Here is a 26879-nt window from a genome sequence, read left to right as displayed (position 1 = left end):
TGACCTTGAATAATGGAATACTTTGAATGATCTTTAGTGCTTCATTGAGGTCATTCTTTGAATGTGAATAATCTATATAACACTCAATGTAAACATTAGTCCTTAAACACCATTAATGATTTGTTATCATCAAAACACCTAGATTGTCATTGGATGAATTCCTTAAGGTCAACAGATCTGACTCAGGAAAAATGGTTGGCCAAGCCACTATTCCCCATCAGTCCATCCTGACATTCATGTCATTTTTGTTTTTAGGTCAAAACCTTAATCATTACTCCCACATGACTCTAAAAGGAAGAATACGTATTGCACCTAAAATCCCTTAAATCTCTAAGATTCTAGAGCTCACTATAAAACATGAGATGTCACGGTCCAGTGGCCACACATACAGACTCTTAAAACCATCCCTTGGCAACCTAAAGCATTCCTCCAAGAAGTTCACATACGTGAATCCTAAAGAACGAAAGCAACCACCATAACCAATCCTTAAGTCTAATAACCTATCGCACCTAGCCATCATTACAATGAGACTCTAAGAGAAACCTAATGTTTCCTCAACAACCCACATCCTATACTTGAATGGTTCCGAATCCGGAACAAACGCCACCAGAACTAGGGCTTCACCTCCTTTCACAGGAGTAAGCCAACTAATCCTAACCAAATCGACTCCAAAGACTCTCAACAAGGAAGGGACTCTATAGATATCCGCCCATCCACTGGCACGCACAACTCCTATATGGAGAAACAACACCCAAAAATGATAGCGCCCATGCCAGGTGTTACAAGGGGAGACTTGTCCCACATCGGATCCGGATGGGAAGTGACATGGGTATAAATGGGTGGGTATGCAGCACTACCCAACAGTTCGAGCTTTTGGGTAAATGGGCAAGCGCCCACCTGTTACAGTTGGTATCAGAGTTAGACCTAGTCTTTGATCCGGTGTCACGCCAAGCGCCCGGCCCGGAAGGCATCCGGATAAGCCACCCCAGGTAGGCAGGGTGGCCCGACCGCAACGAGGGCGTTGCGAGTTCGGGTGGGGGAGAATGTTACAAGGGGAGACTTGTCCCACATCGGATCCGGATGGGAAGTGACATAGGTATAAATGGGTGGGTATGTAGCACTACCCAACAGTTCAAGCTTTTGGGTAAATGGGCAAGCACCCACCCGTTACACCAGGATAAAATCAAACAGGAAGGAAAATGAATCCTAAGAAGCTAACACATGAACCTGGGTGTACCTAATACCCTATCACACAAAACTTAATAAGCATCTAACCGTGGACATCTACCCTTACGCAAGGTGAAACCAAACCACTCATACACAAGGAAAAAGGATAACTCATGACAACGCATACAGAACTCTAAATCACGTGGAACCCAGATTCACCTCTACACGATTCCATCCTAGACTAACAACCTCATACCATGCATGCCTATCGGGAATACCCCAAAAACACATAAGAAGCCAATGCAAAAAGAACTGAACCCAACATATAATATATGCATGCACACCGAGTGCCAAGAATGCCATCCATAAATAAAATAAGATAATATAATATAGAATGAAATAAAAATAAATACTCCCACATAAGGGCATCAACACACACAACTTAACAATGCCAGGGAGTAACAAATACTACTCGGGATATCGCATCCTACTTAATTTAAGAAGAAGTCATTCTCCAAATAACAATCTTCATCACGTGAGAACGATGACACACCGTTAATCCATGCCACTATAACTCCCCAAGGTAATCTAAATATCTATACAGTGCACAAACGTCATGACATTTGTCACCTTAACCTAGGGATCCATTTCTTTCTTAGTGAGAGATTGAACTTCATACATTTCTTTAGCAAGAGATAATGGACAACTAGAAGATAATTCTGCTATGGCTTTCTCAATTCGTTTGTATTTCATGTTCCCAATATCAGTCAAACATGCCATCACTTGAGACATTATGGAGGAAAAAACTCTCTTTCTTAGGTTTCTTACCTACAGGTATAGGAGCAGGATTGAGGTTAATAGTTGTATGTACATTAGTCATGTCCACATTGCCCTCAATGCTATGAATTGTAGCTTTATGTGTTGACACTTGGGTGGGATTGGGTGGTCTTGTAAAAGGATGAACATCCCTACCAAAAGCATTTATATCCCTAAAAATAGTTATCATCTTCTCATAATGCTTACACCCCTTTCTTCTGTTTTTTTCCCATTCTTGATAACCTACAAATTATTCTCTTACAATTATTTTTCATAAAACCCTTTTAATACTGACTAACTAATTACTAACTTTATGTATGGTAAATAGACATGTATTGAAATACTAACCTTGCACAACCGTTCCCATCTTTCATCTTCTAACACAACCATGCATATCTCACTGTTGTACCCTACACCAGTCTCAAATAATAGTTGTTTGTAATCTTTGTATAGTGCTCTCATTGTGTTGAATTTTTTTTTACAATGGTCCTTGGTGTACTTCATTCCAGTTTTCACTAACATTCCGTCCACAATATGCCTCTACCCAATTGAATTAAAAGTGGTGGTTATACGATTTCCTTTTCTAACCTCTTCCTCCATTAAGAAAATGAATGTCTCTTGATGGGCGTCACACCAAATTGTAACACTGGCCTTTTCAATTACTACGTCCTCACCATTCTCAGCATCAAGAGAATGATTGTCTCTTGATGGGTATTGCCCAACATTCTCATTGTTCATGTCCATCTGATTATTTTTAAGTAAATTTCATATATTGCAAAGCTAAATTTTAAGCCTATATAAAATCAGGAGATAAGGCCAAATTAGAACTCATTTGTCGTGACCCATGTTTTTCAACTCGGTACATAGTGATTTCCCAAAGGTTAACCCGGTGACGGATATGAAATGCGGAAGAAAATGATAAAATAAGGTCTTTAGGGATATAAATCATCCCTAAGACAACCATGTGACCTTCCATAAAGTCACATAACTTAAAGAGAGCGAAAGGAGTAAACGGTGCCCAAAAATGAGCAAAATTCGTCAATGAAGGGCATAATGGTCAATTCACAATTAGAAAGGGAAAATTGACTCTAAACAAGTCAAACAAGGTGAATACAACCTAATATAATTATTTCATAACATTCAAAGAGGTTCAAAAAAACTTTGGACAAGAATCCCACAAAATGCCCTTTTCCGGTTTAAGCGAAAACTAACACTGTCCCACTAAAACTTTAATAACTCCCACTGTGAATGGAATCTGAGAATGGAATTGGTATCATTGGAAATTTGACTCAAAATCCTTCAGTTTATGCTCAAGAATCATCCCATTTGGGTTAGAAACGAAGAAGTTATGATCATTTGAAGTTGGAACTTCAGTGCTGAAACATAACTGAGAGACTATGGGAATGTATGCTATTTCGGTCGACCGAAATGGAGTTTTGATCGACCGAAATGACCAGAAACTTTATTGAAAACATGTTTTTAAGGGGTGGTTACTACAGTAGACTGAAATGAGCCATCAGTCGACCGAGATAGCCCTGAACAGTACTTTTGGCTACTGGAAAGTGATGTTTTTTATGCAATGGAATTCCCAAAGGCCATCGGTCGACCGAAATGGCATTTCGGTTGGCCGAAATGACTAGTAAAGGTGCTAAAAGTTAGGAAAAGGTCCTTGGTCCAATTCTAAGGTGGTGCATGCATCCCATATGATCTGAACACACTTAAAAACATTCTCTAATCTCAAAAGAGCATCTTTAACCTGCTAAAATAGAAGGGAACTTAAAACATACTCCAATGCATGAATCTTTTTATAAAAATTCATAATTGATCCATAAATGGTTCAAAAGTCAAAACTTAAGAGTTTTGTGAGATATGAGCATGCACACAAACGTAAAATGATGTATTAGATGCGCTACAATGGCCTATGGCCTCATGGCATGTCATATGCAAAATATGACCCTTCAATGCGTGAAATCCCTTATAATCCATAAACAAACTATGAAGTTAAACTAGCATATATGTCATATAAGTGTCTTTGGCCTCATTACATATACATTCAAGGAGTGGCAAAAGATGTACTTAAGTGCATATTACATAGTTTAGACAATAAATACAAGTTTTTATACAATACACCAAAAAGGATCATGATATACTTACAACTGCATATTCAATGTCACCAAAAGTACTCCAAGAATTCTAACAAGTCTAAGAGTGTTGTGCATCCCACAATAGAGCTTATTTACCTGAAAAACACCCAGTAACTTTGGTGTGAGTAAACAAGTTTACTCGTAGGGAATGAGCATGCATAAGTTTAACTTATTACATAGTTTGTAATTCAATAGAATTTAGTCCATGCTATTAAAATGACATTGGAACTTTTAAGATGACACAATGAGATGCAATATCACATGGTTATCAAGTTTGGAATTTAAATGCGAAATCAACCAAAGTGGATACTTGGACATCACGCCGGATCAAACCGATACCATAGTTACTTTAGGGTTACTAGCCTATGGGTAACCTCCCTATGTGCGCACTAGACTTGTAGAGGGACATTCCCCTATACTAGAACCATGCCCTAGCCTTAGTCATAACAACGACATCCCAAGTTTCCAAAATCAACAATTTGTGCAACAACAACATATATGTATTAACACAACATATATATACAATGTAAAACCATCTACCATGCACAAACCAATTTTGGAAACACAATACATGCTCTAGTTTACAACTATAATGGCATGAAAAATGTTGAATAATTATTATGTAACTTGTCATCCTTTATAACAATATTAATCAATAATAAGTATGTAATCTCACAAGTATTATACAAGTTTAAAATCAACATTTAAACATGTAATCAATATGAAATCCACCCTCAAATCATTAATACAACAAGATAGAGATTAATCTAATAAAACAACTGTGATACCCCTCGATTCTAGAGCCACAAGTGATCAAGTCCGGGTATAGATCCGAGAGATACCAAACAATCAATATGTAAACAAGCAGGAATAAAAACTGAAATAAGAATAAAATAATAATGCGTTGAAAGAAAACTAAAATAAAAATCCTCAAAGTTTGAATAATAAATTAATATAATTTAAATCCTTCAAATCCGTATAACTCTGGAATCCATCTGGTGGACCCCTAATAATCCCCAACTGAAAATAATTTACATGCTAATATCCAAAACTAAAATAGAAAGGAAATCCTATGCAATCGGAAGAGTGAGTGTCTGTATCTGCATCAACACGATAAAACTCTAAGCCTGCTATTGATGAACACCTGAAAAATAAGAGTGGGTTAGGCCCACATGCAAGTTCCATCCTACTACAATCCATACATAAACCCGATACACAGATACATCCTAGATAGCTCGGCAATATCTAAAATAGTCTATATAGATATAGATACACACTATAGGATACTCACTAACCTATAGTCATCACACCTGAGTAGAAGGTAACATGCAAAATGCCTTAACGTAGTCATACACACCTAGACCTACCAGGGAACGTCATTAGGTCTAGTTATCCATCCAAGCGATATACGCACCCTAACCATGGTCAGGAAACTCAAGCTCGTACCACGGTACCATAAGTATATATATAAATTCCTTCCTAATGCAGAAAGATAAAATAAATAAATATTATGTCGTTCAACTGTTTTAGTTGACAGGACATGCATCCATGTAGGATTTAACTGTTTTAGTTAATCCATCTCTTATGTATGAAGAGGTAGGACTTAGCTTTTTGATCTAATCCATCTCTGATATGCCACAGTCCCATACCGATGCATATAATGCAGATGATCCACAAATGATGCACACTCAAATGAACATCAAGTATATCCAGAAACCAACATAATAGAAATCCAATATTAATAAGATCCTATCATGCATCCAATATATGATTATAATCATAAAACTTCCATTTAAATTGTTAAAGCACTGATAAACAAATTAAACCATCCATATCCATTCAATTGACAAAACGAAAATTTCAACAGTTCATGAATTGACAATTCTGATAACAATTATCAGAATTATGAATTGGATACATTATACTAGAAATCCCAAACCATACTCTTATACTAGTTTATTTAAATCTCTAAAACAAAGACTAGTAATGAAATCCTCCACAATCCTTGATGGCATGAAAGTTAACATTTACATCACATGACGTCCATTTGACCCTCCACTCCAAAACCTGTGTCTGATATAATATGACACTCTGAAGTTTAAACTACACAGTATATGAAACCCCAATAGTATTCCCATACTAGTCCATTTAGTTCGCTAAAACAAAACTAGCAACTAAAATTCCTACCACTCCTGACAGCATGCCATTTAATATCTAAGTTCATGATGCCTATGACCATGTCCTAATCCGACCTTTATGGCCTCCTTTAAATTATATATATAATTTATATAACATCCCAAAAGTAATTCAATACCAGTTAGTTTAAGTTGTTAAAACAAACTTAGTAACTTAAACCTTCTTCCTTCCTTGACAGCATGCCTATTCTACGTTTCCGTTTCATGACGCCCCTTAGGATTAGCACCCTAGTATAAACCAACTGTTTAAGGGTCTTAATAGGTTAATTTTTTCACATTTAGAACCCCCTTTATTTTCTAGTATTTGTATTTAACCCTTGAATCTCTATAAAACTGCAGAAAACACCCCGTAGAGGTTTCTGTTCAAAGGAGCCGGCTCCCCACCATGGGAGCCGGCTCTTCATCTTCAAGAGCCAGCTCTCCCTCATGGAGAGCCAGCTCTACCTTCATGGGAGCTGGCTCCCTCACTAAGGGAGCCCGCTCTCTCTCCTGAGAGCCCGCTCCTTCGTCTCTGACCTTCGTCTTCGCTTCCAGCGTAATTCCAGTCATCCATCCCACCTTTGTTACAGATTTTTAAACTTCCTAGAGTTCAATTTACACCCACACAGTCCTAGAAACTCCTCACATCCCCTTAGTATTTGATTTATAAAAGCTTAAATCCTAGTCGCAACAGTTGAATCAAAGAACAATTACAGAAACACAAAACGTAAAAATAGATTTCAGCTTGGTTTATTATGCATAAATATTCGTTTTAAAGTTTAGTTACATTCCTGGAGTCTATTTAGAATGCATAGAACACAAGTTTACCAGAAAGAGATAGACTGAAACTTACCTTTAGGTTTCGGTTTGAAACCTTTCAACATCCGTCTGCAATTTTCGGCAACCCCAAGACCTTCCCTTCCTCCTCTGGTCACTGCTCTCTACCTCTGTTACTCCTTAGCTCAATCCACGAGCAATTCCCTTACTTAATCTCCTAAGACCCTCTCTGTTTATTCTCAAAATCATTCCAGAGCCTCTGTTTTCCCCTCTCCAGATAATACGTGAATTGGGTTTTCTCCAAAACCCTTGCAACATATATTGTTCTATACATATAGACTCATGAAAAACCCTAATCCTAATCCCAGCCTACTCATACATCGGCTACCCTATTTTCATAATTTAAAACTCCAAACTCAACATACGTAAACACAGTATTAAATAATTACATCCATTACAATTTAATAAATAATTAATTAATGACATTGAAAACAAATAAACAAAGGAAAACAACTAAATAAATATAATTAACTAAATCATTCAAAACACATAAATAATTAAATTAAAACAATAACAATTAACCACTTAAGTAGAATAATTACACAAATACAATTTAACAATAAATTTCATTAAACACAATTAAATCAATTAAGAAATCAAAACACAAAAAGTCACATAACTAAATAAAAATGCAACAAAATCAAAATTAAATTCCTATTTTATCCTTTTGAAACCTAGGGGTATTACAACAACTAATTTCTCTAGATTTCATTTCTCATCCAAACATGCTAAATTTGATATATGTTCACAAACCTATCATGATCATTGCATATATCACCTCAAAACTTAATTTAACTAATAGGAACATATGAATAAAAATTAATTAAATTAATTTATAATTTCCTCTAGATTTTAAAGTAACCTAAAATGACTTCAAGTTAATATATGCTATGAATCAAGTTATGGCCTTCCCAAAAATCATATATTAGCTTAACTTCATGGAAGTTACCCTTAACTATTAACTTAAAGATTTAAATTTAAGACATGTATTTCATTTATACCAAGTCATAAGGCATATAAAACATCAAAAGCATAAACTAGAACACCCCCTACCTCACAAAAGGATTGTTCCTCTTGAATCCAAGGAAAGCAAAGGAATTTCAAGTTTTCCTTCTGGGTTATGTAGAGGAGAGTGAGGCAAGACTTTTGTATTCCAAGCTCAAGGATCTAAGGTGAGTAAAAGGAGGTCAAAATTGAAGTCAAAGCCTTAAACCAAGCTTTGGATTCAATTGTGGCTTGGTTAGGGTTCTTAAGAAGAAAGAGATAAAAGAGATAAAGTAAAAAAATGCTAAGTGGAGGATCTAGAAATCCTCCACTCACTAGGTGCTCTTACACTACCTCTCACACACACTAATGCATGACCAAATGGTGAGCCTACACTTGTCATCATCCTAAGTAAACTCCCAAGACTTAATATTGAACCTACACTTGTCAACCATCTATGTCAACAAGGGCTCATATCCTAGGCCAACAAATGGGTGAATCTCCACCCTCCATGTGTCATAAGATTAGGCCTCCAAGTGGTTCCACCACAAAACCAACAAGTGGCACCTTAGGAATATGACACTTGTCACATTTTCCAAAAATTGCAAAAAGGTCCTTTTTGAAAATATCTTCCATATTAAATTACAAAATGATCCCTAAAACAAAAAATAATTACTTTTCATCATTACACTAAAACCCCAAAAGTAATGAATAATTACAAGAAGTTATGCATCCATATCCTTTATAGGAAAAGTAGACTTTTAGCATGCTTTTCTACAAAAGTAAAAATGTAGATATCATGGAATTTAAATATCATGGATGTATGCAAAGTCGAAATCAAATCCGAGCACAAAAAGTAAGGTTATGCAGAGAAAATGGTAAACGAGAAAAGGACGAAATAGGGAAAAAGACGAAAAAAAAATTACCGAAAAAAGAAAAGAAGAAAAATGACTGGGTCATTACAACCTACCCTCCTTAAAAGGGATTTCGTACCCGAAATCGAATCGTACCTGAAAGAGAAAACAAATGGGGATACCAAGAGTGAACCTCCTGCTTGAGCTCCTAGGTAGCTTCTTCGACGCTGTGGTGTCTCCATAAGACCTTAACCAATGGAATGGTCTTGGTCCGCAAGACTTGTTCCCGTGAATCAAGAATCTGGACTGGATCTTCCTCGTAGGTTACGTCCTCATCAATAATAACATCTGTCCATTATAAAACATGTGATGGATCCGGTTCGTACTTCCTCAGCATAGAAACATGAAAGACGTCGTGAACCCTATCCAGGTCTGGCGGTAACGCCGAACGATAAGCAACTTCACCGACGCGCTCCAAAATCTCAAACGGTCCAATGAACCTAGAAGACAACTTTCCCGTCTGTCAAAATCTCAGAAGTCCCTTGCGAGGAGAAATCTTAAGAAAGACATGGTCCCCTACCTCAAAAGACAAGGATCGTCTCCTTCTGTCAGCGTAACTCTTCTGTCTGCTCTGTGCGGTAGCCAACCGCTGCCGAATCAACTTAATTTTCTCTATAGTCTCGATGATAATATCGGGACCCAAGACAACGGTATCACTGACCTCGGTCTAACAAACTAGAGATCTGTAAGGTCTGCCATACAACGTCTCAAAAGGTGCCATGGCAATAATGGTCTGGTAACTATTATTGTAGGCAAACTCAACTAAAGTTAAGTGGTCCTCCCAACTACCTCTGAAATCCAAAATACAAGCCCGTAACATATCCTCCAATATCTGAATGGTGCGCTCCGACTGACCATCAGTCTAAGGATGGAATCCTGTGCTGAAATGAAACCCCGTATCAAGGGCCATCTAAAAATTCTGCCAAAAGTGAGACGTGAACCGCGGATCCCTATCCGAAATAATAGATACAGGAATCCCGTGAAACCTGACAATCTGCCTCACATATAGTCCACTCAGTCTCTCTGCACTATCTGTCACTGCCATGGGTAAGAAGTGAGCCGTCTTAGTCAACCTGTCAACTATGACCCAAATGGCATCAGTCCCTGCCTGAGACCTCGGAAGCCCCGTTACAAAATCCATAGTGATATGCTCCTGTTTCCACTTAGCTACTGGTAATGGTTGTAACAATCCTACCGGTCGCTGATGCTCTACCTTCACTTGCTGACAAGTAAGGCATCGAGCCACAAACTGTGAAACACCCCGTTTTATGCCCTGCCACCAAAACTGTCGTCGCAGATTGTGATACATCTTTGTACCACCAGGATGAACTGCGAGCCGAGAGTGGTGAAAATCCCAAAAAACGTCTTCACGACAAGACAAAGGAACAAACATCATCCCCTTGTACCTGAGACCACCGTCTGAATGTAAGGTCCAACCGTCAACATTCTCGCCGCCTGAAATCCGAACATGGATGGCCTTCATGTCCCCATCCTCCAACTGTGCCCTAATAACTCTACCAACAAAAGCTGGTTGAGCCACAAGGCTGAATAAAATAGCCGATGAAACATCCTCGTAAGACTGTAGACCAAGATCTGCAAGTTCTTCTATCATCTTCCATCTGTGAATGGAAATGCTAGCAAGAGTCCCCCGTGACTTCCTACTCAATGAATTAGCCACCACATTGGCCTTACCCAGATGGTACTGTAACTCAAAGTCATAATCCTCTATGAACTCAACCCATCTGTGCTGTCTCAAGTTCAAATCCTTCTAAGAGAAGAGTTACTTGAGACTCTTGTGATCGGAGAAAACCTCAAATTTCTCTCCGTACAAATAGTGTCTCCACCCCTTCAGGGCAAAGATAACTGCAGCCAGCTCCAAATTATGTGTCGGATAGTTTAACTCGTGAGTCTTCAACTGTCGAGATCCATAAGCAACTACCCGTTCTGTCTGCATCAAGACGCAACCTAAACCTTCCCGCGAAGCATCACAAAAGATCACATAATCCAAACCACGTTCAGGAATGATCAAAACTAGAACCGATGTTAACCTGACCTTCAACTCCTGAAAAGCAAACTCACAGGCCTCGTTCCATATGAACTTGACCCCCTTGCAGGTAAGGCGAGTCATAGGTGCCGCTAAACGAGAGAAATCCGGAACAAATCTCCTGTAATAGCCGGCTAGGCCAAGAAAACTCTGAATCTCAAACACTGCCTTCGGACGCTCCCAATCCATCACAGACTCAATCTTTGATGGATCCACTATAACACCACCCCTTGACATGACATATCCAAGGAACTTCACCTCCGATAGCCAAAATTAGCATTTCTCGAACTTAACATACAACTGATTATCCCTAAGGATCTGCAACATTGTCCTTAAATGATGTTCATGTTCTTCCACCGAAGCTGAGTATATGAGAATGTCGTAAACGAAAACCACAATGAACTGATTAAGATGGTCACTGAATACACGGTTCATCAAATCAATGGAAGCTGCTGGAGCATTAGTCAAACCAAATGGCATCACCAGAAACTCGTAATGGCCATACCGTGTGCGGAAAGCAGTCTTGGATATATCCTCATCCTTAACCCTCAAATGATAGTAACCCGATCTCAAATTAATCTTCGAAAAGCATGTCGCTCCCTTCAATTGATCAAACAAGTCATTAATCCTAGGCAAAGGATACCTATTCTGGATCGTAGCATGATTCAACTTGCGATAATCGATGCAAAGTCTTAAAGACCCATCCTTCTTCTTCGTAAAAAGAACCGGTGCTCCCCATGGTGAAGCACTAGGATAAATAAAGCCTTTAGCTTTTAAATCACCCAATTGACCTTTTAATTCATCAAGCTCTGCCGGTGCCATAAAGATCGGCGCAGTACCAGGAATGACGTCGATGGCAAAGACAACTTCCCAAAGAGGAGGAAGCTCCGTCAACTCCTCCGAAAAGACACCCAGAAACTCGCCTACAACTGCCAAAAAAACACGGCCTGAACTACTGTCCTCGTCAGCTAACAGGCTAGCCAAGTAGGACTTACGGTGACTCCAGTCACCAACACTGAAAATCATCGTCGAGTGGGAATCACTCCGATCTCCCACGAAGTGAAAACAATCTCCCGCGGGAGTGCAAACAGACACTCACCCACGGAAGCAATCAATCGTTGCACGAAAGAATGATAACCAGTCCATCCCAAGAATGACATCAAAGCTCGTCATATCAAAAATGATGAAATTGAACTCTAAAGTCCGCCCAGCTATCTCGATAGCACAACCCTAACAAACACGGTCTAAAAACACTGGACCCCAATTGGTGTGTCAACACAAAGGAAACCATCCCACTGCATGACCTCCAGACCCAAAGAATATGTGAATGGTGCAGATATGAATGAATGTGATGCACCTGTGTCAACAAGAACTCTAACCCAAGAACTAAAAACTGGAAAGATACCTTGAACTGTAGAAGTCCCTGCGGAGGTATCGGCCTGTGGCAATGCGTAAGCTCATCCCTAAGCCCCTAACTGCTAAGAACTACCCTGGTGGCCCAACTGATGTCCAGAAGCAGTAGGCGTAAAACCCCTACCCGGATAAGAACCAACTGATGGCGCCACTGACTGTGGTGCCTGAGGCACCCTGAAACCTGACTGCACAACTGCAAACTATGCTGGTGTGGCCTGTGAACCAGTGCCACCCTGTGCTCTGTTCTGTAGGCGTGGACACTCCCTCTTGAAATGTTCAGGCTACTTATAGTAATTACAAGCTCCCTGAGCCCCTGCGTCAAAGCTAAAGACTTACTCGCCTGAGAACGGCTGCCCTGAGACTGCAATTGTGGGTAGCGAGGCTTAATGTGCCCTAGCTGCTGACAGTGGTGACAAATCAACTTCCCCGAGGAAACAGGAACTGTGGGTTCAGACTGAGCCTGATGTGACTGTCCCTAAACATGAGAACTGTCCCTGGCCTTAGCCTTCTTCCACTGACCCCCAACGGATACTAATGGAGCCTCTCCACGTGGCTGCTCATATGAACCCTTGATCCTATGCTGGTCTCAGTCCTCTACCTCAACCAAAATTGCTCTCTGGACCACCTCTTCGTAGGTCCTCAAATCCAATACTGAAATCCGTAGCCTAATATCAAGATATAACCTATCCTGAAACTTTCTTACCTTAAGCTCATCGGTAGCTACCATCTCCGGTGCATAGCGGGAAAAAGAAGTGAAGCGTGTCTCATACTCAATGACACTCATCCTACCCTGATAGAGACCTGTGAACTGCACTCTCATGTCCTGCCTCATAGCCCAAGGAAAGAAGCAGTCGAAGAACAATGTCCTGAACTCCTCCCATGTCATCACCTTCATATTGTGGATATTGGTCATAGACTTCCACCAGATATCGGCATCTCCCATAAACATAAAAGCTGTCAAGGAGATCCTCAATCGGTCTGTAGGTACTCCCATGTTATCGAGCTTGCGTACCATGAGATCAAACCAAGCCTCTGAAGCAAGCGGATCCATATTCCCTATAAACTGGTTGATCTTAACCCGCTGTAACTTCATGAAGTAGTCCAATGCCTCATTAACAATTGGTGTCGGTGCTGGTGCCGGTACCAGAATCTGCATCCCTGCAATGTGCTGGCGAAACATCACCTGAATGGACTCTGACATCCCCAGAGCCACTCCCTGTGTAATCTGTTCCTCATAAGTCGGTGCTCGTGGTGGATTAGGATCCATACCACGAGGTCGAACCCTGGGCCTCCCTAGACCCCGTGTGAGCCCGGTGTCCTCAACCTACTCATCCGCTCCGTCATGACGAGAAGACTCTCCACTTGTACAATAACACAAGTTATCATGACCAAATGCGACTCACACTATGAATACACGAAACAAAAAGCATGTCAATGCATGTAACATACGGTCATGCTAAAGTAGATAAGTATATATAACATGCTAAAACAAACACTGAAACTTCTAGGTATTTAAACATATAAGCACATAAATATGTTATCAAACTAAGCACATAAACATGTCATAATACCGGAATAAGTCAACAAGTAGCATGTAAACACATCAAAGCAAATCAACAAAAGTATGATATGCACCCAAAACCCGTCGTCCTAAGGTTTTCGAACCTAGGAACTCTGATACCACTTGTTATGACCCATATTTTTCAACTCGGTGCATAGTGATTTCCCAAAGGTTAACAGTAACGGATATGAAATGCGGAAGCAAATGATAAACAAGGTCTCTAGGGATATAAATCATCCCTAAGACACCCATGTGACCTTCCATGAAGTCACGGAACTTAAAGAGAGCGAAAGGAGTAAACGGTGTCCAAAAACAAGCAAAATTCGTCAATGAAGGGCATAATGGTCAATTCACAATTAGAAAGGGAAAATTAACTCTAAACAAGTCAAACAAGGTAAATACAACCTAATCTAATCATTTCATAACATTCCAAGAGGTTCTAAGAACTTTGGACAAGAATCCCACAAAATGCCCTTTTTCCAATTTAAGCGAAAACTGACACTCTCCCACTAAAACTTAAATAGCTCCTACTATGAATGAAATCTGAGAATGGCATTGGTACCATTGGAAATCTGACTTAAAATCCTTGAGTTTAGGCTCAAGAATCACCCCATTTGGGTTAGAAACAAAGAATTTATGATCGTTTGAAGTTGGAACTTTAGTGCTGAAACATAACTGAGAGACTGTGGGAATGTATGCTATTTTGGTCAACCGAAATGGAGTTTTGGTTGACCAAAATGACCAGAAACTTAATTGAAAACATGTTTTTAAGGGGTGGTTACTTTGGTAGACCGAAATGAGCCATCGGTCGACCGAGATATCCCTGAACAGTGCTTTTAGCTATTGGAAAGTGATGTTTTTGATGCAATGGAATTCCCAAAGGCCATCGGTCGACCGAAATGGCATTTTGACCTGACATTTCAGCACCTTTACTAGTCATTTCGGTCGGCCGAAATGACTAGTAAAGGTGCTGAAATGTTAGGAAAAGGTCCTTAATCCAATTCTATGGTGGTGCATGCATCCCATATGATCTGAACATACTTAAAAACATTCCCTAATCTCAAAAGAGCATCTTTAACCTGCTAAAATAGAAGGGAACTTAAAACATACTCTAATGCATGAATCTTTTTATAAAAATTCATAATTTATCCATAAATGGTTCAAAAGTCAAAACTTAAGAGTTTTGTGAGATGTGAGCATGCATACAAACGTACAATGATGTATTAGATGTGCTACAATGGCCTATGGCCTCATGGCATGTCATATACAAAATATGACCCTTCAATGCATGAAATCCCTTATAATCCATAAACAAACTATGAAGTTAAACTAGCATATATGTCTTAAACTAGCATATATGTCATATAAGTGTCTTTGGCCTCATTACATATACATTCAAGGAGTGGCAAAAGGTGCACTTAAGTGCACATTACATAGTTTAGACAATAAATACAGGTTTTTATACAATACACCAAAAAGGATCATGATATGCTAACAAGTGCATATTCAATGTTACCAAAAGTACTCCAAGAATTCCAACAAGTCTAAGAGTGTTGTGCATCCCACAATAGAGCTTCCTTACCTAAAAAACACCCAGTAACTTTGGGGTGAGTAAACAAGTTTACTCGTAGGGAATGAGGATGCATAAGTTTATCTTATTACAAAGTTTGCAATTCAATAGAATTTAGTCCATGCTATCAAAATGACATTGGAACTTTTAAGATAACACAATGAGATGCAATATCACATGGTTATCGAGTTTGGAATTTAAATGCGAAATCAACCAAAGTGGATACTGGTAGGTGTTTTCGCCGTCCTATACCATCAAGCTTAGAAGGAGTGTGCATTAAGGCGAGGACCAAGTTTTGCATTTATAGAAATCACTACTAGCTTCACTAAAACTATAGTTAGGGCGAGTAAGGATCGTCCCAATGGATTGGAGTCGAATTTGGTAGTGGAATCACTATTAGGGTTAGTAGGTCGAGTGATCAAACAAATGGTTAGTTGGTTGATTAAACTAAAGAGCAAATTAAACTAAATAATTGAATACAATAAAGAGTAAGTAAAAGAGAGAGAAATCTTGGGGTTTAGAGGTTACCACCAAGCAATGCTTTTCTACACCTTAACTAGTGACTAATGAGGGAAATGTGTGTTGCAATATTGATGTGTGTGTGTGTTTAGTTGATTCAATTAGCAAGGGTGACCAATTAAGCATACATTGTCTAAACAACATATGAAAAGCACAATATATCTAGCAATTAAGTATATATTGTCTAAATAGTATGTGAAAAGCACAACATATCTAGCAAGTCATTAATCCTTTCGTTAAGCTCACAAGCCAAATACACCACAAGGTTAGAAACATATGCTACTTGCATTCAAAAGTATGGAACATCAAACAACAAGCATAGATTGTCCTCCCATCTAACAACTATGCTACCACTACACTACAATTAAGCTAATGACATGAAATTAAACTAATTAAGCTAAGAGAGAGGCACAATCCATCAAGAAATGAGCATGGACCATCTAGAAAATTACAAGAGCATTCCTTTAAGCACTATGTTTTGATAATCTCTAGATCTATAACATTAATACACATAGACATGCATCAATAACATAAGAAATAGAGACAAACACATGAACATCTATTCTAGCATACATAAACCTATGGATAGAATGAAATGATCAATTGGAAGCATTAAACCACATAAATCATTGAATAAACAAAATTTATATATATATAAGTGTCAAAACATGTATTACAACACTAATCCCTCAATAATACACAAAATCAAGATGTAGAAAGCATGCTTGGGGCTAACTCTAGTCCCAAGAGGATGTCTAGCCACTCATGGTAGTGCTTCTCCAACCCTCAAGGGCTAACTCCATGGTAGAGATTTGTTCCTTGGATGATGAAGAGTCTCCAATGGTGTCTCTAGCCTCCTCCTCCTTCTCTTCCTCTAAGCTTGTTCTCCGAGAGTTCTTACAAGGGATGAGATGATATGATATTGTATGATGTAAAAAGTAATCCTTATCCTTATATAGGTTGGTCAAATGACACCCAAAATGAGCTGGGGTCGTGCACAAAATATTCCCCAATGATTGGATAAAGGACAACTTTCAATGAGCTGGAAATTTAACTTTTTCGCACTGGAAGAAGTTCGATCGATCGAACCTTGGACTTGGATCGATCGAACATGGCTGAGATCTATCGAACTTAGGCTAGATCGATCTTCAATGGTGGTGCTTTTTGGATAAAGACAAATCTGAGATATTTTGGAGATATTTTGAAGATATTTTTGGGAAAAGGACAAAAGTGGTTGGTAGGGTGGTACAACTAGATAAGATCAATCATTTGGATAAGGACAAGGCAGTTCGATCGATCGAATAATGATGTTGGATCGATCGAACTTTGAGATCTCTAAAAATGTCATCATGGCTCTGATCCATCTTGAAGTGCTGAGATCGATCATGTTGGATAGATCGAACTTTGATCTGAGATCGATCGAAGATGTTGATTTCCACCTTTTTCTTCCTTTTGCTTCCACTTAGCTCATTTCTTTGATTCATCCCAGAATTGCTTCATTTCTGCTCTTATTTGGCTGAGTTAGCTTATTTTCGGGATAAGTACCTGAAAATGGAAATAATACAAAATCAATCTAAAACGGTAAAGTAAGATAGATAAAGGTACTAGAATGCCTAAGCTTAAGGGGTTTAAATATGCACTTTTCAGCGCTCATCACACCCCCAAACTTAAATATTACTAGTCCCTATCAATGAACTAGAAAGTAAAGGAATGAAATGAATAACTATACAACTATAACTAAAAGCAATAAACGGATAATGCCACTTTCGTAGGGAACACGATTGCACTTAGCATATGCAACAAGCCTTTTAAACCCCTAGGTTACCCCTAGTGGACGAGTGAAGTCTCGTGAGGGTTTCCAGAAATGATACCCACAAACATTAAGCTCATTCTTTTAAAAGAGGCACCAATATTGCAAACAAGCATTAGGAGAAAACTACCTCAAGTATGCAATTTTTCAAACATTTCCAAGCAATCTCCCAAAATCTCAACATCAAGTAAGCAAGTATGGTCCTCCACACATCAAGAAAATGATCATGCAAATCAAAACAACTCTAGAATCCTTTTGAGTGGACCGACATCAAATATGTTGCTATCTAAGTCAACTAAAGAATTAATCACATCCTTACCCTCAAACTAGCACACAAATCTAGTACCGATCATCAAAACAAAAAGTGGACCTTTTATTAAAGCTTTATTGTTCTAGGTGCGCTTATTCTTTTCACTCGATTTTTTTTTTTTTTTTTTTTTTAATAGGATCAAAGATGGAAGCATGGTGTAATGTGTTGATCTATTAAGCTTTCTAGTGATTCATGAGGTCGAGCGTTAGGTCAATGACTCCCAAACCAGACGGCTTTAGGGCATTAGGCGTTCAAACACCCCTGCAGACTTACAAGCTCAAATCAACTAAGCTACAAATCAAGATAACCTCCATCTAATCATTTCCCACTTCTCACCTTTTGGGAGAAGTCCTCACTTTTTTTTTTTTTTTTTTTGCTTTTGCAACTTCTTCTTCTTTTTTTTTTTTTTTTAATTTAATAATGAACCTAGAGTTTGGGCCCTCCACCTTTCGGCGTGAGAAGTTCATTGCTTGATGAGGCTAGAATCCCACCTACTTAGTGAAAATGGGTTGTTATCCACCTTTATCAAGAATGAAAGCTTTCAATGCACTATTGGCTCAATTGGGATATAACCAATTCAATAATCAACAAAGCATGTACCCCACAAATGAATGCTAGTATGCGCCTGTGCTAGTATAGAATACTAGAGTGAATCTCAAAATAATCACAAAATCAGGATGATGTGGACCACAAGTGCAAGCAAGATATCAATCTTTCGAAAAATTTACTCCTAAATGGCATCCACAAGGCATACAAGGAGTATTGGACTCTCAAGTCAAGCAATTTTTAAATTTTAAGCAATATAGTCCTCAAAAGATCAAAATCATAGCTAGCTATGGACCAATCATAGAAAATCTCTCAAATACACAAGTCATGCTCAAATTTTGAATTTAAAAGCAAATACTGTAAAGTACACCATTACCCCCAAACTTAAACGACACAATGTCCTCAATGTGCAAAGAGACCAAAAGGAAAGAGTATACCGGTGCAATTAAGGCAAAGAATGGCTGGGACTGAAGTATCCAAATTGGGTGGCATGCCCCCCTCCCCCCCCCCCCCCCCCCAAACTTGGGATTAACTGTAGTCCTGAAATTTGGCACTCGGATAAACTCATCAGATAACAAAAAGGGATAATCAGTGCACAGTGGACATGCAAGTGTAAATAAAATAAAATAGTGAGAGAGGTATAAGTGTGGTCCTAAAAATTGTGTAGCATTCTCTCTCACTGTAGTCACTGTGATGCACCTAATGGAGTCAAACATACAGATATAAGAATATAACGCATGACATCCTTAACAAAAGCATATATAAAGAAAATAGAGTACTAGGTACATCAAAAGATCAAAGCCGACAGACCGGCTGCAAATATAATAATGTAGCAGACTAGCAACATAGGTATAGAGCATAAAAAGATAGGGAGACGGGGAGTCTCAGTCAGAGGATGCAGGACTAGCAGGGCGATCTCTGCGGATTTCCTAGGATAAGTCAATAAGTGCAGCCATGATCTCTGCACGGAAGGAAGCAATGTCAGCTCTAATGGCGAGCAGAGTATCTTCCAAAACTTGCATTTGTGCTTCAAGGCTAGCTATTTGATCAAGAGCCTCAGATGCACGTGGAGCAGAAGAATGGGTAGTCTGAGCTTGGGAGGACTCTGCAGGCTCCTGTGTCCAAACATACTTTGTTTAGTCATGTCCTACAAAAAGGAAAGTGAAACGTGCAATGGGAGTTAGTGCTAGAATAAAGAATTGAAAGTACAAAACAGAGTCATGCATGTCAAATAAGATAGACAAAATATAAATGACATGAATCTATGCAAGTAACAGGATATGAAGCATGCTAAACAATATAAATATGAAATGCATCCAATGTGGAATATCACAGGCATTGGGCATATATGAGATAGCATGAACATAATACATGATGAATGAAGTGTGTGTATGAGATCTGTGAAGTTCGATCGATCGATCACAAAAAGGTTTGAGATCGATCTTAACACTTCGATCGATCTAGGAAATAAGTTCGATCGATCTCTCAAGATCGATCTGAGATTGAAGTTCGATTGATCGAACTGTGCGAAGGTGAAAGCTTAAAGGTTACAGATCTGTGACTTTAGAAGCACTGGGGCCACACGAACAAGGTCGTGGGCCCATCAACACAACAACTCAATCAATTCTAGCAACATTACAAAGCCCATACTCCCAAAATCAATTCAAAACTCAAAATATATAACCATAAATAACCATATGTATACACATATATATAAACATGCTTCAAGCTCATCAATGGAGGATATCATCATCATTCATCCTAGATCTAGCATGTAGGCAACATGTATCAGACAAGTTAAAGCTTGAAATGACAAGATGTGGCATAGAACTTACCTCAAGTCATGAGAGAAGATGAGATGAAGATGGTGATGCAAATCCGAGAGGAGAAAGAGAAAATCAAAGTTTGGATCTCGCCGGAGGTTCACCGGAGAAGATGATGAAGATAGGGCACAGTGGTGACGAGAAGGATGAGGGACAAGGGTTTGGAAGGTTGGATCGATCTTGAGACCCTCCAGGTCTATTTTTAAAAACATTTCCCGATTAGTTCGATCAATCGAACTTTGATGGTCTCTCCTCAAAGTATTTTTGGGATTTTTGAAATTTTTGAAAAATTAAAACTAAAATTAAAATTGAAAAATAGAAAATATTTTTGGATTTTTTGAAAAATAAAATAAAATAAAAATATTTTTGGATTTTTAAAAATTAAAAAGTCAAATGAAATCAAACAAGGGTCAAAATAGAAAAGTGAAGAACTGAGATCGATCTGAACAAAATGTTCAATCGATCAGACAGAGAGCCAAAATATGCAGGTTTTTGGTTCAAAATTTTGGCTAAGTGTTAGAACTTGCAGATCGATCGAACTTTGAAGTTGGATCAATCGAAAGTCTCCTGATCAATCTAAGAATAAGTTCAAACGATGGGACAGAGAGGTGATTTGGATGCAAGTGGATGCAGATGGAAGTTCGATCGATCAAACTATCATTTGAGATCGATCGAACTTATGCAGAATGCTCAATCACAACATAAACATTCATGCAATCCCAATCACAGTTCCTAGCAATGCATATGAACCAAAAATAAGTATCTAGACTTCGCAAGAAATGAAATTTAAGATAGAAATGAGGGAGGAATAGGGTTTTGACACCCTACGAAATATTTTTGCTAGTCTTTAACGCCTCTAGCAAGATATTGGGCTCTTTTAGCCCGGATCAAAGATCTTGTAATGCATCCCCTCCTTATTGGGGTGATAGATGCTTTGAACTCCACCCAACAAATGGTTCTTTGAAGAATTTGTTGGATTAAGCTCAAAAGAAACTTTTGTTCCCTTGTCAATGCAAGAACAATCTTTTGGCTTCCATGCCCTTTTAAAGCAAGAATTTGAAACAACACTTTAAGAATGCAAGGTTAAAGATGATTCCTTTGAAGTTTTGGTCTTACACAAAAGCTCACTTCCTTAAAGTTCATGACATTTATCTACAACATTAACCTCTCCTTCATATTTGTCAAATGAGTTGGGTGTGGAATTAAAGATATTCAACTTCACCTTCATGTGGCCAAATGAGATTTTCATTATCCCAGTCCTATAATTGATGTTGGCATTAGCGGTTGCCAAAAAAGGACGGCCAAGGATAACGGGAATTTGGCTCTTAGAATTGGGGACTGGTTCCGTGTTAATGACAACAAAATCAACGGGGAAGAAGAATTTGTTAATCTTAATCAATACATACCCCTAGGCTTCTTAATGGATAGGTCAGCAAGTTGTAAAACTACCGACGTCGGTTTTAATTCACCTAGGCCCAATTTGACATAAACCGAGTATGGAAGAAGGTTAACACTTGCTCCTAAGTCAAGAAACGCCCGATTAATGATATGATCACCAATAATGCATGAAGTAGTAGGTGAACCGGGGTCCTTAAACTTTGGCAAAGTGTTATGTTGCAAAATTGAGCTTACTTGCTCATGCAAAACCACTTTTCTTAGTGCTTGGCTCTTGTTCTTCCGCTTTTGGGTGCACAAGTCTTTCAAGAATTTGGCATAAGTCGGAATTTACTTGATTGCATCCAAAAGTGGAAGATTGACTTTTACTTGCCTAAACATTTCCCTGATTTCATTAGTTTTTGCCTTTTGCTTGTCTTTTGAAATGGATCCTTTTAAGGCATCCGGAAATGGAACTTTTGGTTCAAATACTTTTTCAGAATTTTTCTTTGAAGTCTCTTCGTCACAAGAATTTTTGAAATCACTTTGTTTCAAATTATTTTTCAACAAAACCTTCAAATTCATTTTTTTTTTGCAAATCTTTCTTCAAATCATTTTCAAAATCATTCTTCAAATCACATTTTGAAGCTTTCTCATTCACAAGATCACAATGAAGGAGGAATGGGATGTGAAACGGGACGGGTGACAACTTGAGGTTGCACTGGTTCACTCTCTTCATTTGACATTTCAACTTGATTATCTACAATCCTACCACTCCGCAAGGTAGTCACCGCATTAACATGTTCAATGGTGTGGCCTTCTGATGAGGAATGGGTTTCCATAACACATTGTTGCTTAGGTGGGGCATTCATAGGCATCTTTCCCTTCTCTCTTGCATTAAGAGTGCTTGCTATTTGCCCTACTTGGGTTTCTAGCTTCGCAATAGATTGAGAGTGAGAATGAAACAATTAAGTGTTAGCCTCTTAAGTGCCCAAAGCATTCAAAACTTTTTCGTCAAAGGCGGGACTTCTAGTATTTCCTTGGGAATAAGATTGGTTGGGAAAATGAGAGTCAGCAAATTGATTCCCTTGTGATTGATAAGGTCTATAACCTTGGGATCCCTGGTTTTGAAGTGGAGGTGGAATGTACTTCCCTTGAAAACCACCTTGGGAAAAGTTTGAGCCCTCTGCTTGGTTTTTCCAAGAGAAGTTCAGATGATTTCTCCAACTTGGATTATAGTGAGTACCATAAGGATTGTTCCCTTGGTTCACAAAAGCTGCATTAACTTATTCATTAGGTTCATTTTGCACTTGTCCATGAGGACAATGAGAAGTAGAATGAAGAACACTAGAACAAGTCATACATGTTTCATTTGATGCATGATGAGAATGGTTAGGGAAGGAAGATACTTGGTTCGCCGAGTTTTGGTTAATCAAGAATTGATCAAACCTTTGAGATAAGGACTTCATTTCGGCGGCTATTTCATTTGAATGGTCGACTTGATGTAAGCCAACACTCTTCCTACCTTGTGAATTTCTACCATTCTTGGATGATAATGTTCTATGTAAAGAATTTTCACTCATGCTCTCATAAAGACACCACACGTCATCCTCATGCCTATCAATGTATGAGCCACCCATGGAAGCATCAACCATGCCTTTATAATTGTCCGATAAGCTCTCAAAGAAATATTGAACTAATTGCCATTTGGGCATGTCATGATGTAGACACTTCCTAAGCAATTCATTGAAGTGTTCCCATGCCTCATGAAACGTTTCTCCATCCCCATGTGAACATTCTCGAATTAAAGTTCTCATGGCATTGGTCTTAGAAACCGGATAGTACTTCTTCAAGAACTCTTGCTGCATTTTTGCCCAAGAAGTGATTGAAAAAGGCCTAAGATTGTTAAACCAATACTTTGCCTTGTCTTTTAAGGTGAATGGAAAAATTTTGAGTCTTAAAACCTCTTCCGGCATGTCCATATATTTTACGGTGGAACATACTTCAAGAAACTCATCCAAATGCTTGTAAGGTTCTTCACTTGGAAGTCCATGATAGTTAGGAAGCATTTGAATGGTTTGTGGCTTAATTTCATAGTGATGTGCTCTAAATTGTGGCAATTGAATGCATGTGGGTGCATTGTATTCATTAGGCACATAGTGATCTCTTAAAGCAAGTGGAGGATTAGCAATTTGAGGTGCAAAATGGGCACCTTGATTTTGATTTCCTTGCATGATGGGAGGTTGTAGAGCATACATTGGCCTTCGCATTCCAAATGGAACTTGGCCTTGTTGTTGTTGTGGTTAGTGAATGAATGGCCTAGGCATGCCTAATGGTGCTTGAATGTTCTCATGATGCACATTTGGATGAAGGATACCTTGTTGGTCTATGTGACTAAGGTCCTCTACATTCTCTTCATTATGGCCTTCCATTGATGTAATGGATCGGGTAGAACTAGAACTTCCTCTTCCCCTAGGATTTCTAACTACGGATTCAAGATGCAAATCAAGAGGGACAATAGTTGGTCTTAGTGATCTACGACCATGGATGCACAATGTGAAAACACATAAACACAATGAATGAACAAACACTTCAACTTCACAATAATTTCAATGAATCTTCCTCCACAAACACTTAACCCATACTCCTATGCTTTAACAACAATGATGCAAAAAAAAAAAATAATAAGAAAGCCTCCACGCGAGCTCACGATTTATCTAAGGGATTGAGTAAGAAAAAGCTCACAAAGGTCCTTCAGCACTTCAACTCCAAATCTAAAGCTTAGCTTAGCAATTTTTTTAAAAAAAATTTAGCATTTTTCCTTTCTTGTTGAGCTCTTTTGCTTGGATGCTCCTTTACTTGCCTCCTAGCTCAATGCTCCTTGTCAAAGATGAACAAACACAATAAGTAACAAAAGAAAAATAAAAACAAAGTAAAGACACGATCAAAGGAGTACTAATTCCTAATTGATTCACAAATACGACGTTGCCTAATCCCCGACAACGGCGCCAAAAACTAGTTGGTGTTTTCGCCATCCTACACCATTAAGCTTAGAAGGAATGTGCATTAAGGCGAGGCCAAGTTTTACAATTATAGAAACCACTACTACCTTCACTAAAAATATAGTTAGGGCGAGTAGGGATCGTTCCAAGGAATTGGAGTTGAATTTGGTAGTGGAATCACTATTAGGGTTAGTAGGTCGAGTGATCAAACAAATGGTTGGTTGGTTGATTAAACTAATGACTAATGAGGGAAATGTGTGTTGCAATATTGATGTGTGTGTGTGTTTGGTTGATTCAATTAGCAAGGGTGACCAATTAAGCATACATTGTCTAATCAACATGTGAAAAACACAATATATCTAGCAATTAAGTATATATTGTCTAAATAGCATGTGAAAAGCACAACATATCCAGCAAGTCATTAATCATTTCATTAAGCTCACAAGCCAAATGCACCACAAGGTTAGAGACATATGCTACTTGCATTCAAAAGTATAGAACATCAAACAACAAGCATAGATTGTCCTCCCATCTAACAACTATGCTACCACTACACTACAATTAAGCTAATGACATGAAATTAAACTAATTAAGCTAAAAGAGAGGCACAATCCATCAAGAAATGAGCATGGACCATCTAGAAAATTACAAGAGCATTCCTTTAAGCACTATGTTTTGACAATCTCTAGATCTATAGCATTAATATACATAGACATGCATCAATAATACAAGAAATAGAGACAAACACATGAACATCTATTCTAGCATACATAGACATATGGATAGAATAAAATGATCAATTGGAAGCATTAAACCACATAAATCATTGAATAAACAAGATATATATATATATATATATATAAGTGCCAAAACATGTATTACAACACTAATCCCTCAATAATACACAAAATCAAGATGTAGAAAGCATGCTTGGGGCTAACTCTAGCCCCAAGAGGATGTTTAGCCACTCATAGTAGTGCTTCTCCAACCCTCAAGGGCTAACTCCATGGTAGAGATTTGCTCCTTGGATGATGAAGAGTCTCCAATGGCGTCTCTAGCCTCCTCCTCCTCTAAGCTTGCTCTCCAAAAGTTCTTACAAGGTATGAGATGATATGATATGATATGATGTAAAAAGTAATCCTTATCCTTATATAGGTCGGTCAAATGACACCCAAAATAAGCTGGGGTCGTGCACAAAATATTCCCTAATGATTGGATAAAGGACAACTTTCAATGAGTTGGAAATTTAACTTTTTCGCAATGGAAGAAGTTCGATCGATCGAACCTTGGACTTGAATCAATCGAACATGGCTGAGATCTATCGAACTTAGGCTAGATCGATCTTCAATGGTGGTGCTTTTTGGACAAAGACAAATCTGAGATATTTTAAAGATATTTTTGGGAAAAGGACAAAAGTGGTTGGTAGGGTGGTACAACTAGATAAGATCAATCATTTGGATAAGGACAAGGCAGTTCGATAGATCGAATAATGATGTTGGATCGATCAAACTTTTGAAATCTCTGAAAATGTCATCATGGCTCTGATCCATCTTGAAGTGCTAAGATCGATCATGTTGGATCGATCGAAGATGTTGATTTCCACCTCTCTTTTTTCCTTTTGCTTCCACTTGGCTCCATTCTTTGATTCATCCCAAAATTTCTTCATTTCTGCTCTTATTTGACTGAGTTAGCTTATTTTCAGGATAAGTGCCTGAAAATGGAAATAATACGAAATCAATCTAAAACGGTAAAGTAAGATAGATAAAGGTACTAGAATGCCTAAGTTTAAGGGGTTTAAATACGCACTTTTCAATGCTCATCAGTACTTGGACATCACGCCGGATCAAACCGACACCATAATTACTTTAGGG

At 38.5% G+C, this 26879-nt stretch overlaps 1 protein-coding gene across 1 annotated transcript; it reads right to left on the bottom strand.

Annotated features, from left to right (window-relative positions):
* Positions 1 to 532: 532 nt before the first annotated feature.
* LOC132272664 (uncharacterized) lies at positions 533 to 13760 on the bottom strand. Its single transcript, XM_059773765.1, has 6 exons — positions 13295 to 13760; positions 13092 to 13144; positions 12570 to 12968; positions 12180 to 12310; positions 11872 to 12056; positions 533 to 732 (listed from the first exon to the last, which is right to left on the bottom strand). Exons 1-6 carry the CDS (start codon positions 13758 to 13760, stop codon positions 533 to 535), a joined length of 1434 nt encoding a protein of 477 aa, XP_059629748.1.
* Positions 13761 to 26879: the final 13119 nt, after the last annotated feature.

Source organism: Cornus florida, unplaced genomic scaffold (genome assembly GCF_030987335.1).
Source record: "Cornus florida cultivar Cherokee Brave unplaced genomic scaffold, ASM3098733v1 CherokeeBrave_3.0.0_Hap2_Chr09, whole genome shotgun sequence".
NCBI classification, from domain to species: domain Eukaryota; kingdom Viridiplantae; phylum Streptophyta; class Magnoliopsida; order Cornales; family Cornaceae; genus Cornus; species Cornus florida.
This window is presented reverse-complemented; position numbering and strand designations above follow the sequence as displayed.